Below are 13,667 nucleotides of genomic sequence, written 5' to 3'. Positions count from 1 at the left end.
GAGAGCAATCTCCCCCTCTCAGGCTGTCAGTTGTCACTAATCAAAATGGCCCCGGTGACTCTTTGCCCTTACCATGTGACAAGGGCTACCAGTGCTATTGGTCGGCCCCTGTCACATGGTAGGATCAATGGATGGCCTGCACCATTTTTTAAGATGGCGCTGGCCGTCCACTTGTTGAGCGTACCACAGGTACAGAAAATTTGGGATTCAGAAAAATTGCTTATTATGGAAGAGGTGTTGTGTGGTATTTGTGTGTGTGTGTGTGCATATTGTATGTTTGTGTACATTTGCATATTGTGTGGTTTTGTGTGTGTGCTGTGTATATTTTTATTAATTTGTATGTGACTGGGTTCTGTTTTGTGTATGTGTGTGTGTCTGAGTGTTTGTGTATGTCTGTGCATGTATGTTTTGTTTTTGTATGTGCCTATTTGTGTTTGAGTTTTGTGTGTTGGTGTTTCTATACGTGTGTGTAAATAGTGTTTGTGTTCCTGTGTGTGAGTGTGTGTGTGTGCGCTTGAATATTTGTGTGTCTGCATGTGTTTGTAGTTGCCATAAGCCAGGGAACGGAGGGAGAGGGTCCGCATGCGATGTGTGCTGGTCCTGGCTAGGTTTAAAAGTTAGCAAGGCTACCTGTCCTGCTGGGTCTCCCTCAGCAATCAGCGTGAGCAACTGGCCAATACTCGTGCTGCATGGTCGGTGAGACTTTTCAATATCCCAGAACTTCCCAGCCAGCGACACAAAACCCCCCTACCATTTTATGTGTGCTAGCACAAACCTGCAAAACATTGGCAGTCAAATTAATATATTTCTTTCTTCTCCCTGTTGCAGCTCTTCCCCTCCAACTCTCCCTTCTTTTGCCCTCCTCTCTACCTTTCGTTTTCCCCTCACGGGTTGTTCTCCTTATCCAAATCCCCCCCCCCCCCAATAATAGCCGTCTCATTTCTAACTCTCTCATCCCTGCCTCCTGCCCTCCTCCTCCTCCTCACTTCCAGTGCTCTCTCTCTCTCCAGCCATTCCCTTTCAGGCCCATCCAATCATCTCCGTTCAAGGGTCCTGTCCCCCAGTCACCCCATCCCCCATTCCTTTACCCCCTCCCTCCTTTCACATCTTTTGCTGGGCTGCATCCTTCCTCTTCCCTCCCCATCTTTGTCTCTGTCCTTCCCGGTCCTCGTTTTCCAGTTTTATATCTCTTTCCCCTGCCATGGCCCCTTCTCGCCCCATCGCCAGCCCATTCCCTCCTCTGTTTTTGATTCCTTCCCAGCCTCCTGTTTGCCCATCTCTTTCACTCACCTCCTAGCCCCCTATTTCCACTCGATGCAATTAACACCTCGGCTCTCAATTACTTCTCATCTTTTCACCGTCCCCGGTATTTCCCCTGTTGCTCGCCCTCTCCCCCTTCTCTGACCTGTTTCTTCTGTCTCTTAGCCCTTCCTCAGGGTCTCACTCCCCCTCTTTCATCCCATTCTCAGTCCCCCATTTCCACTCTCTGTCATCGCCTCCACAGCTCCAGTCCCTTTCCACAGCCTCTCGCCTCCTCCCCAGCTCTCCAGTTCCTTCCCACCATCTCTCAAACCCCCCCCCCCTCAGCTTTTTAGCCCTGCTTCACCATATCTCTTACCTCCATCTCCCATCCCCACCCCAGTCTCACCCCCCCCACCACTCATCTAGCATAACCCTCCATTCCCAAGTCCCCTCTGTCCCTGATCCCCCACCCAGTCTTTTGATTTCCTGCTCTCCTCCTTCAATCCCTGAGTTACCGCTCTTCCAAGTCCCCATCCAGCTCCTGAGTGACTGCTTTCCTGAGTCCGCCCCCATTCCCACTCTCCCACCCCTATCTCCAGTCCCACGCTCCCAGGTTCCTAATTTTCTACCTAATCCCCCCATCCCCTGCCTTCTCCTTGTCCTGGAGCTTCAAACCTATCCTGTCCTGTGCCCCCTGCCTTCTGGTGTCCCTCTCTTCCTCACCTTGCTTTTCTCTCCATGGCCTGGTGCTTTCAAGTCACTCCTCCTGCTGATAGGTCCATCTGATGTGTAGTGTTTTGCACACCACATGATGGAAGCAGCTGATTGGACATTGTTGGAGGAAGGCCTTGGTGGCGGAAGAATTATTGGGCTGCCTGTGATACTCTCCTGCCAGCTTGTGTCAGGCTATGGAGGGGGGGGGGGGAGGAGGTGAAGGGAGTTGTGACAGGGTAAAGGCCATCACTGGTGAGAGGCGAAAAGAAAGGGAAGGGTAAGCCAATTTTTAGGCAGGGGGGGGATTTGCTCCCTTTGCCCTCAGCCATCCCGCAGGGTGACACCTGTGTGCGTAGCACAGGTGTGCCTTCATTGCAGGAGGGCTCGTTTCACTTTGTTGGCCTCGGTGCTATTGCACTGGCAGCCTCTCTCCCCCAGTATCTCTGACACTGCTGCTGCAGTGCAAATAGTTGTTGTCTAGAAAACAAGAGGGGCTGAAGGAGCAGCAGTGGCCACAAGGTGTCAGTATCATGTTATTATAATAAAAGATACTGACACCTTATGGTCACTTCTGCTATTACATTTTCTGGCATTTCAAAACGAGCGTATTATTATAATATATTTTGTAATGTAAGGATAATGTAAGGAACGTTTCATCAACAAATGTAATCATGAAAATTTGTTAATATTGGCTTTGTATTTAACAAACCTTTGTGTTCTTGATCTTAGATTGAATATAAAGAAGTAATATATAGTAACTAGTTAGAGCCTTGGGCTTGAGAAAATGCCAAGAAAAATACAGGCCTCTAGATTTCAAAGGCTTAGGTATTCCCTTTGCCAAGGCCGGTATACAAAATCTAAAAAAGGAAAATAGAAGAAAATCATCATTCTATCCCAAAACGGTTGAATATATCCACTGCAGACTGCAATATTTTCACTGGCAGGCATCCCCAGAAACAGATTTATCCAGTCACAGAGAGAATAAGCGTTTTAACATCTTGTATATACTTTTTACAATTCTTCACTGTTACATTTTTTTTTCCCCGCTGCAAAGTTATTTCTAGAATTGATGTCACAGGCCATCTTGCTTTCAGAGAATCGTTTGACAAGCTCTCCCAGCGGGCCCAGGCTTTAACCGAGGACGGATGTGGTGATGGCGGGGAAGGGCGCCTGGCTTCCCAGCTCCTCGCGGCTTACCAAAACCTAGCGAAGACAATCAGAGAGAGGCTGCGGGCCTGCCAGGTGGCTCTGCAGGAGCATCAGGCCTTCGAGGAAGTGCTGCAGAGCACGTGGGCCTGGCTGAAGGATGTGCAGGACAGGCTAGCCGCCGCTGAGAGCACCGCCGGCGGGAGAGACTCACTGGAGAAGCAGCTGCTGCAAGTTCAGGTAAAGCAGTAAAAGGAAACCAACGAGTTGTGGAGGTTTTTTTTTTTTTTTTGCTTCCGCAACAAAAAGTCCATTGTTCTTTAAAACAGCTGCGTATACCTCGTCTAGTGAAGCTACTGCGCACCTTTAGGGGGCAAACAGAAAAATGACGTTGTAATCTGAAATCATTCATTTTATTTTTCTGTCCAAACTGCATTGCATTGTAACCCATTGCTGTGCTAATAATGTACATTGTTTATATTGCTCCATCAGAGTCCTCAGTGCGTTCGAAATTCGTGCATGTAATCTGAATCATGCAAAGGATTTACAGTAGACGTTTTAGCCCAAGCATGATGTGAATAAAGGATAGGGGAACAGAGCTAGGACCTACAAGCTCTGTGGCTTTGTCCTCTAATCATTGTGCTAGGTCACTAGAGTTCCACAGGGGAGCAGCTCTTAAAAGGTGTATGGGAGGCGGATTCTGCTTGATGTTACCTGGGGTATGTGGAGAAGCCGGTGTGCACAGTAAAAAAAAAAAAAAGAAAGAAATTGCAGTGCCAAGAGTTTCACATAAATATAGCAGTATTTGTGTCCCTCAGTTCATGTTATGGCAATGCCATGTCCAGGCAGTTAGCTTTCGTAAAATATGATTTATTTTATTTATTTATTTAGACATTTTATATACCATCATTCTATATCAAGATCACAACGGTTTACAAAATAGCATTCATAATTTTCGGACAGAATTAACACACATAGAGTGAAATGCTCCAGTACAAGTTATTCTGCTAGCTAATACATATAACAAAACATATAACATTACAGCTAATCCATCTTAGCAATCAGCACATTGTAATTCATGTCTCATTGCTTCCAGTCCAGAAATCTCTCATTATTCTTCGTATTGAAATGACCTCTCACAGTTTATTCCTCATGTTTCAAATTAAACCCTTGCCCTTCTTGATGATACAGCCCACTGAACTTTCCTAACCCTGAGAATGAGGTTCCAGCAATGTTTACTGTGTACATGGGTCTTACGTTCTCAAGTGGCCAGTAGTGAATACAAGTGATGTCTAGGTTTTATCCAGAAGCAGACACATGACCACTAAACAAGTAAACATTAGAGGGATTTCTGTCACTTTCTGCCATCTTTAGCTTACATAGTTGCACAGTATAATACTCAAGCACTGGACAGATTTCATATGGCTGAAAATGCGGCAAATCTTTGAAATAGTTGGTAACTATCAAACTTTGTGTTGGTTATGGTGGAATGCCTGTTTTCATACCTTCTTGTTTTCTGGTTTAAACCTGGGGGGTAATTTTCAAAGGAACTTCTGGACGTGGATCACTATTTTTCGCACAGAACATGACCCTTTATCAAAGTGCCTGCCTAATATGCAGTTAAAAGTATCCACATATGTTAGGCTCATGCATGCGTTTATCCAGACTGAATGGAGGCATTGCTAGGGGTGGATTTAGACATATACCCGTACTGTTGGAAATCCATCCACTTATGCATATCCATGCATACGTTTTCAGGAATAATTTGTGCAACCCAACTAGCACGTATAACCTGTGTGGAGTAGTTTTGGTGGGATAATGTTCAAAGCGGATATATGTCTGTAAGTCTGCACTGAAAATTGGTCTAACTTAGGTGCATTTTTTGCTAACTTTCCTATGCAGTCTCAGAGAAGGTAATTTTCAAACTCCTCGTATAGGGCTAAAGTCTCCAGGTACTCATGTTGACAGGACAGAGTCCCTCAAGTGCGCCAGGTCCCTCGAGCTTCCCCGCTCGTCCGTGTGGCGCCTGCTGTCTCTGCCTCTGGCAGTCATGGTGTCTCCTCAAAGCCCCATGGCCTAGACTGATGTCAGCGAGGGCAGAGTCACTGAGATGCCTGGCATCATGTGGCTCCGTTCTCTTCAGCTAGACCCGAAGTTCAAGGAAATATTGTGGGGAGAGAGCTCTGAGCAGGGCGCCAGGGCTCCTAAGCTTACCGTACTTCTCAGTCTGATGCCGGCTTATTTGTGCTTCCGTCCTCTTCAAGCCCTGGGGGCCTGGGCTGACTTTAGAGGAGCAGAATCACTGAAAACTCTGTTTGGACGATCTCTCATTCTGTTGCAGTTTTTAGTTTCTCTGTCCATGCCCTGCCTGCTTTTCTCAGCCTGTGGTTTGAGACAGGGAAAACTTTCCTTGTCCTAGGAAGTGCAATACTTGGTACATTACTGAGCATTGCAAGTGTACAGTGTATTATTCATGCACTTCATGTTACGCTGGATGTTTTGAGATGAACATCATCAATCAGAATGGGCCCGGCGGTAACAGAACGAGAACCTGGCAGAGAAGGGTTAGAGTTGAATGATTATTTCAGACAGCTGGAAAAGGGTGGAAGCTGAGCATTTTGTATGCATTTCGCCACACTGTAGGAAATCCTTTTAATGAAAGGTGAAGGGGAAATAAAGTTGAACATGGCCATTGGCAAAGGAGAGCAGGCTGCGAGGAGCAGCAGTGAAGAAGGACAGAAGGTGATTCAGGTGCAGCTCCAAACACTGAAAGATGTATGGGGCAATGTCAACAACACTTCACTTAAGTCACACAGGTAATACCGCTTTATTTTACTTACATAGAAGGAATACATTGTGTAACAGGTGTCTTGAATGCATACAATGAAACGGAGCTATTGGTGAAACAGCGTAAGAATAAATTCATTGTGGCTGGATCAAATAGAATAAGATTGGAAAACTGCTCCATCAAGTACACAGAATTTCCAAAAGTGATATTTATACTAAGGTCCATATTCAGACTCAGACTGGATAGCAAAGTTAGACAGATGAACATATCCGGCTAACTTTGGAGGTATATTAAATAGTGCAGCCGCACTATTGAATATAGCCGGCTATCTTAAAGTTAGCCGGCTAAATGTAGCTGGCCGGCCTGACCAGATTTAGCTGGTTAAGTCTGAATGTCAGAGTTAGCTAGTTAACTTACCGGGTCATTCATCAAAATGCGTTATGGCATTAACTCATGCGATAATAGCGCTAGTGCATGGTGCACATTCAAATCTTTTGGAAGGGGTGGGTTCAGGGATGAGTCTGGGTGGGATTTAGTAATTTTTGAATATGGACTTCATTGAGTGCAAATATACAAATTGCACAAGAGCGCGTGCATGTGTGTGTATGTGTATATGAAAGGGAGACATGGAGACATTGTGTTTGGATATGTGAACAAGCGTGAGACATCAAGGTTTTGTTTGTATTAGAGAGAAGAGGTTGAGTCTTAGTACGTTTGTGTATGTGGGACAGAGAAGGGTTTTGAGTGGTTCTTTGTGAGAGGGAGGCTTTTATGTGTGTGTGTGTGTGTGTGTGTGTGTTTGTTTGTGTGATAGAGAGAGAGAGATAAGCTGGCTGTGTCTATGTGAAATTGAAGCTTTAGGTTACTGTATTTGATACAGAACTTGAATTTGTGTGTTAGAGATGTTGTTGCATGTGTGTGTGTGTATGTGTGTGTGTGTGGTGTTGATCTGAGCATCAGAAAGGAGGTATGGCTGTGTGGATTTGAAAAATGGAGAGTGTGTGCCTGTGTCCTTGCTGATTTGAACTGTGCCTTTTCTCAGCTTATTTACAGGGAATCTTCAAAGCCGACTTATGCATACAAATCTGCTTTGAAAAGTCACAGGTTGTTCCAGTACACATGTACACATAGACACACAGTATTGCACCACTCTCTGTGTGTACATTTATGTGCATATTTTTGTATAACAAAAATATGTGCGCCAATGTATTCCCTACCCTTTCTTTCCCCCCCTGCTGAAGGGGTTTCACACTTTAACACCAACAATGTTCGAAGTGCCGCTTGTGCGCATAAAGTAGGTTTTATATGCAAATGTTAGTTTGAAAATCAAATCCATGACTCTTAAAGTTACAGGCTTGTATTTCAACATTGACTTCACTCTCAAAGATACGCCAGAAGTTACTGCACATGTGCAGCTGAAAAATGACACAGACACACAGGTCAGGCCTAGGAGGTGTTTCACAAGTCTGGTAAAGATCAACCAGCTCTGTGTCACATCCAAGAAGAGGCATGACCAAGAGCCTTGAGCGTCAGTAAAGCTCATTTTACTGCTGTGTCGCATTGTGTGTCTTGACAGTTCCTGTAACGACAGAGGGCCCCATCAACGTTATTAATATTTTTGAAATTTTGGAAACAATGATCAAATGTTTTGTCCATAATTTTGGGGCTTTCCTCTGGGCGCATTGCACCGGCTTCCTTGTGATGCCCCTGCTGAGACTGCCAGGATGCAGAAGAGCAGGTGCCCTTGATAGGACCACGAGAGGATTAGAGCAGCGTCAGGGAAGGGATGAAATTAGTTTTGCAGGTCTTCCACAAGCCAGCATTGCAGAGAAATGAACTTTTTTTTTTTTTTTTTACAGTCTCCTATGGAGACTGTTACAGTGTAATGTTACGTACCTGTGGGGATTATTTCCAACTGAATACAGGTATTTTCCTCATCTCTGATGCAGGTAAGTTCCACATTAAAGTGACACATCCCCATTCTTGATTCGACAGGCTTTTTGTGGTTGATGTTGTTTTATATAAAGTGATTTGATACTGATGTAATGATGGTTTTATAGTTTAATAGCTCTAGCAATCTGCTCTGAACTTATTTTATATTCTGCAGTGATTCCATGGCCAATATGGTGAATGTAAAACTTTCCTAAAAAGTTATATTTTAGTTAGACCGATATAGGTTTTCTTATTCTGCCATCTGTGAGGGTGACTGAGATAGGTGCCATCTGTAGATGTTCTTCATATTAGATCCCACCAGCCCTACTTTTAAGAATATATTTACACTGCTATAGTGTTAGAGCGTCTGCCATTCTAAAAATGCTGACTCCCTGTACTAAACCGATAAGTCAGCATGCCATCTTATCCCTAACATTTTACTGAGGATCTGACCTGATGTGCACGTGCCTTAAAAACATCTTGAAATGATTTGTAATGCATTTAAAATTTCTTTAACCCTTCTCTTTGCTGTCCAGTGCACCTGAAAATGCAATCAAAGAGCAGCTCTGGGCATGATCTGGCCTCTGCTTGAAGTCCGAGATGGAGTTAGCGAACAAATAGGAATGTATATTGCTTTAAAGAGAATATAAAAATAGAAATGGCATATTATATGCTTATGACTGTTATCTGACTTGCCAACCCCCCCCCAAAAAAAAAAAACCAACAAATGAGGGCCAGCCTGACAGCTCAGCGACCATGCTGTACCTTACAGTGCATGTGAGCTGCTCCTGGGAAGGGGAATGATGCAGAAGCGACATTCACAGCCTCCTCATGGGAGGGTCGTTATGATAATTAGAGTGCGTAACCCCTAATGAAAGTGGTATAGTCCACTGAAACATGAGCTCATGTCGGGTGATGTGGCACAAGAATTGAGAGAAGGATGAAAAAATTCAGGGATCAGAAAGATGGAGGGACTCCAGGATAGTATTTTGAAAAGAGATAAGTGGGCGTTTTTGAAAAAGGTTTATAAGAAGAAGTAATAAAGTTTGTAAGATATAGTACAGAAAAAGCAATAGGGCAGAACCAGCAAGTGAATGAAACCCAAGTGCTTACTGCTGATACCGTTTGGGGCCCATTGCTCGGCGAGAGGCAGTGGATGGACATCCAACTATCAGCTAAGAATTATTTCTGATGCCGTGTCCTTAAGCAATAATATCTCTTTAAGATAAAGTTTGTTGAGCGTGTACAATTTTATTGATTGTGAATGATTTACCTCCTCAAGTGTTTATAAACAAGAGTAGAATCTCTGTCATTGCTCAACAGCGACACCTATTGGCCAGGCTCCTGGTACACATGCATCAGGTTCTGGAGGGAGCTGCAATGTGCGGATCCTGTCTGATAGCCATCGCTCTAATGACTGGTCTAGATGACAGGGAGGTTGGAAATTGGTAAAAATCTCTGAATTGTTATAAATAGAGAATTTAGGTACGATAGCCACAGAAGTGAATGGTTCCAGTTCAGCAGAAAGCCAAAGAAACAGGGGAAAAATTGCTGGGCCGCAAAACAAAATTTCTGAGCAGGATTGCTATTTTAAATGTCAAGAGAACTCACCTGTTATCTTCTCTCTATATCTTCGTAGTACTCTGGAATCTTTGATAAGTCTGTGGAACGACTACCTGGAGAAGAAAGGCCAGCTGGAGCACTGGCTGGAGTCAGTGGATCAGAAACTGGAACAGCCCATCCAGCAGCAGGCGGGCTTGAAAGAGAAGTTTGCCCAGCTGGATTTCTTCCAGGCTGTCCTAGCGGACATAGAGGATCGCTCCGGCGCACTGCATCGTCTCAGTGAGAAGGCGCGAGAGCTGCAGGAGAAGACCGAAGGGGATTCGTTCAAGGAGGCAGTTCAGGAAGAGCTGAAAGCCCAATTCAGTGACATCACAACCGTAGCGAAGGTACTGTTGGAGGATATTTAGCCTTTTGATGCCTCTAGTCTGTTTTGACCAATGAGCAAGTCCTTTATTGCCGAGTCATAAGCTCCCAGGGCATGAAAAAGGTAGCCCTGCTGAAAGAACGTGGCTGGAATAAGGTGTGTAGAGCTGATCTCTGGCCCAGGGGCACACCATTACCAGACAGCAGGAATGCATTTCTCGTTTCCTTGTCCGTGGAGGCTGGGAGCACAGGAGGCAGTGTTCTCAGTGCCCAGTGTAGGGAGGGAGGCACAAAATGGCTTCTCGTAGCTACAGCCCAGGGTTACTGGATGAGCCCTTTAGGGTCGCTGTGTGATCAAGGGAGGTGATTACATTAGGAATGGATTTCCTGGCAGCCTTCCCTCCTCTGCTTTATGGCTCCTTAGTCAGAATGGGAATTTTGGATTTAAGGGCAGAGGGGGAAGGCCCAGGGTGTCTTGTACAGATCCTGTAAATCCATCCTCTTGACTTTTCTGCTTGCTCGTCCCCAGTGGTAGCTTAAATTTGTGAGCTTTCAGCGATGCACGTGCAGTGCCAGACCTCTCGCTGCTGAGCAAGGCCTGTGAACATGGGGAACCAGAGGCAGTGCCGGAAGCACAAACTTGACTTAAGCTTACGCTGCCAGCACCGACTCTCTAGAGGTGCCGGGAGCGGGATACGGAGGGTCCCTTGCTCCTGGCAATGGACAGAAAGATATCGGAGGGGGGAGGGGGGTCACTGTGATGTTTTTTTTATCTCTCTGGGTGGGTGGGAGGGAAGGCTGCTATAGCAGTTCCTAATTCACCGGGATGGGGGGGTCTTTCTAAATTAGACAGTTTTTAAGGGGTGAGCTGCGCACGGCCCGATAGCGCCTCTATAAGATTTTGTGGGGGAGGGAGGGGATTGGGCATTATGTGTTTCCATTTCATTCTGTACTGACAGTGCTACTTAGCCGGATAACATTTCAAAGTATACGGTTCAGTAGCACATTATCCGGCCACACAAGGCCGAATAACGTAGGAGGTCTAAATGTATTCAGCTAACTTAGCCAGATCTACCCGATATTTAGCTAAGTCAGATGGATAACTCGACCCCAGCCAGGAACACCCCTGAAATGCCCCTTTTCTTATCCGACCAAATTATAGCCGGATAAGTGGCTGAGTATGCCAGATTGGCCATTTAGATGGCTAGCTTGAGTTATCTGTCCTAAATGTCCTTTGAATATCTACCTCTGTGTGAGTATACCGCTTATAAGATAAACAACTTTTGTGGTGACCTCTGAACTCCATCCTGGAATGCCCCTAAATCACCCATTTTTGTTTTTTTTTTGCCTGTTAACATTTATGTGCGGCACAGCAAGTACACGCGTACTCGTGACGTTTCCAAAACAGCACATACACCGTGCACACGCTACTTGCACACATACATGCTGATTGTATGGGTGTAACCACCGTGTAACTCTTGAAAATTACCCCCACGACTTCCAGTGCCCTAAAGAGCTTAAGCCGAGAGGGTTTCGCTTTCCCCGTAAATATTAGGGACCTGGTGCAAACTCTCGTGCCCATCATGTGAAGCAAAGACTGGTTACTCGCTGGAAAGAGCTGAATCCAGCAGCTTCCATTCGATCAGTTCTGCAAATTCTCCCTGTGTAGGAGAAGCCTAGCGAGCCATGAGGTTCCAGGAGATTATGCGTTGATAAGGAAATTAGGAAATTCTTTACCAGGCCTGCCCGCTGGCGAGGCGCAAATCCCGCCTGCTGGCACGTGGAGGGACCTGAGTTCAGTTGAAGGCTGAGGTCTTCCGTTTCCCCAGCTCAGCCAGGACTGCTCGGGTTGCACAGGCAGTGTGGGTGGGGGGTGGGGGGGAGTCAGAGTCATTACGCGGTGGTTGTTCAGGGGCCCACGGTTGCAGGGTCCTGGAAGGAGCCCTCCTGCCTAGCCCCCTCTGACGAGGACTGCTGCTCTAAAGATTGGATTCAAATAAGTTGGGAGAGGGGGGGGGGGGAAATAAAATAGGGTAAAGGAAAATCCCCGGGCAGTTGCGACCAAAGGTCCATGGAACCAGATCCCTATTCTTGATTCCTGAGCTGGAAACCCAGGGAAGCAGAAGGAAATTGCCACATCCAGAAAAAAAAGTTACCTTTCACCCTACAAAACAGTTCCCCCGCCTTTATAGTCTCTCTGACTTTCATTTTCAGTCTCTTTGGTTCTTCATTCTCTGTTCCACGCCTCTTTATTTATTTATTTACTTAGACATTTTATATACCGTGGTCCCATGTATCGATCACAATGGTTTACAAAAGTAACATTCATAGGTCTGCATTCAACAGATAAACTTAGACAAATCAAAACAATTGGAGTTCATAGGTGGGTATTCATTTCTATCTGTCTAGAGCTGGTTTCTGGGGCACAATTAAGCTCTGGAATTTGTTGCCAGAGGATGTGGTTAGTGCAGTTAGTGTAGCTGGGTTCAAAAGAGATTTGGATAAGTTCTTGGAGGAGAAGTCCATTAACGGCTATTAATCAAGTTTACTTAGGGAATAGCCACTGCTATTAATTGCATCAGTAGCATGGGATCTTCTTGGTGTTTGGGTAATTGCCAGGTTCTTGTGGCCTGGTTTTGGCCTCTGTTGGAAACAGGATGCTGGGCTTGATGGGCCCTTGGTCTGACCCAGCATGGCAGTTTCTTATGTTCTTATGTTCTAAATGGAATTGCGACCACAACATAAGGCAAGGAGTGTTGGTGATCACAGACACAAATGGTGGTTTTCACTTCAGAGTCTGTGGCTTGTTTGAGAATCCTGCATTCCCTCATTGCTGCGATTATCATTTGCCTTTCTTATCTTTTATTGGGTCCATATATTCTGAGGTTTAAGTTAAATTGTATGCATTAATGAATAGCCCTGTTTTTTTAATTCACTTTTAAATTCCTTACTGTCTGGCAGCGTGCTTAGAGAGTTTGTGGTAGAGAGTTCCAGAGCTTTGGACCTGCTATGGAGAACACTCTGTCTCTTATTTGCGTCAGTCTGTCTGGTGTTTCTTTCTCCTCCTTCCCTTCCCTTTCTTTTCTGTTTGGGTTGTCTCTTCTTTCTGCGGCTTCTCCTGTAAATGTTGCGCCTTTCGTTCCGTTTTGTCGCTGCCCTGCTCCATAGACATCAGCTCTGTGATGAGCAGGCCCCGTTCTCAGATCTGCCTCCTGCATCACCTTTTCTGTCTCCCAAGGCTGCTGCAGCTGAAAGAAGGAGGGGTTTGAAGAGATGACCCTGCAGCTAGATCTGATATTCAAAGTTAGAAACAATGCACGAGAAGCAGGCGTGTTTCAGTGGAAAGGAAATCCCAGAACTGGCGGTTATGATGGGAGGCCCAAAGGAATAACAACAGAAAATCTTTCTTTACGGAAAGGGTGATGGTTGCATGGCATGGCCTCCCAGTGAGAGGATGAGGGAGAAAGCCTGGGATAAGCACAGAGGGTTCCCTATTGGTGAAAAAGTGAGGTGAAAGCCAGAAGTCAGCTGGGGGTTTAGGGCATTGCAGAATGAACCCAACTGGGCAGGCGGGCTTTAGGGTCCTCACCACCTGGGGTCAGGTTCTGTGAGAATCAATATTCAAAGGCTTTGTCCAGGCAATGTTATAAACTCCAGCTGCGGCCGACCGCGGCCGGCCCCCCCCCCCCCCCACCCCCCACCTTCCTCCGCGCGTCAAGGACACGCCGGCACCTCAGCTTCGGTGGAGAGACGTTTCCCTGGCTGGCCCTGCTTCTCCTCCTCGGGGCAGATCCCCCCCGATCAAGCCCCTGCCTTGCTCCCCAGCAGGAGGGGCACCGTTCGGGATCCTCTTCACGGCATCGGGCTGCCCTGCAGCACTTCCGGGATTGGGCCTTCCCTTAGGCGCGAGGCTGAGCCT

General features: G+C 46.0%; 1 protein-coding gene across 1 annotated transcript in view; it reads left to right on the top strand.

Annotated features, from left to right (window-relative positions):
* The window catches only part of SYNE1 (spectrin repeat containing nuclear envelope protein 1), a 966,955-nt gene that overhangs the window by 325,583 nt on the left and 627,705 nt on the right, over nt 1–13,667 (top strand). The window contains 3 exon segments of the mRNA XM_029596918.1: nt 3,051–3,342; nt 5,746–5,918; nt 9,462–9,771. Coding sequence (XP_029452778.1) covers nt 3,051–3,342; nt 5,746–5,918; nt 9,462–9,771 — 775 coding nt within the window.

The sequence above is a fragment of the Rhinatrema bivittatum genome, chromosome 3 (assembly GCF_901001135.1).
Source record: "Rhinatrema bivittatum chromosome 3, aRhiBiv1.1, whole genome shotgun sequence".
Classification (NCBI taxonomy): domain Eukaryota; kingdom Metazoa; phylum Chordata; class Amphibia; order Gymnophiona; family Rhinatrematidae; genus Rhinatrema; species Rhinatrema bivittatum.
This window is presented reverse-complemented; position numbering and strand designations above follow the sequence as displayed.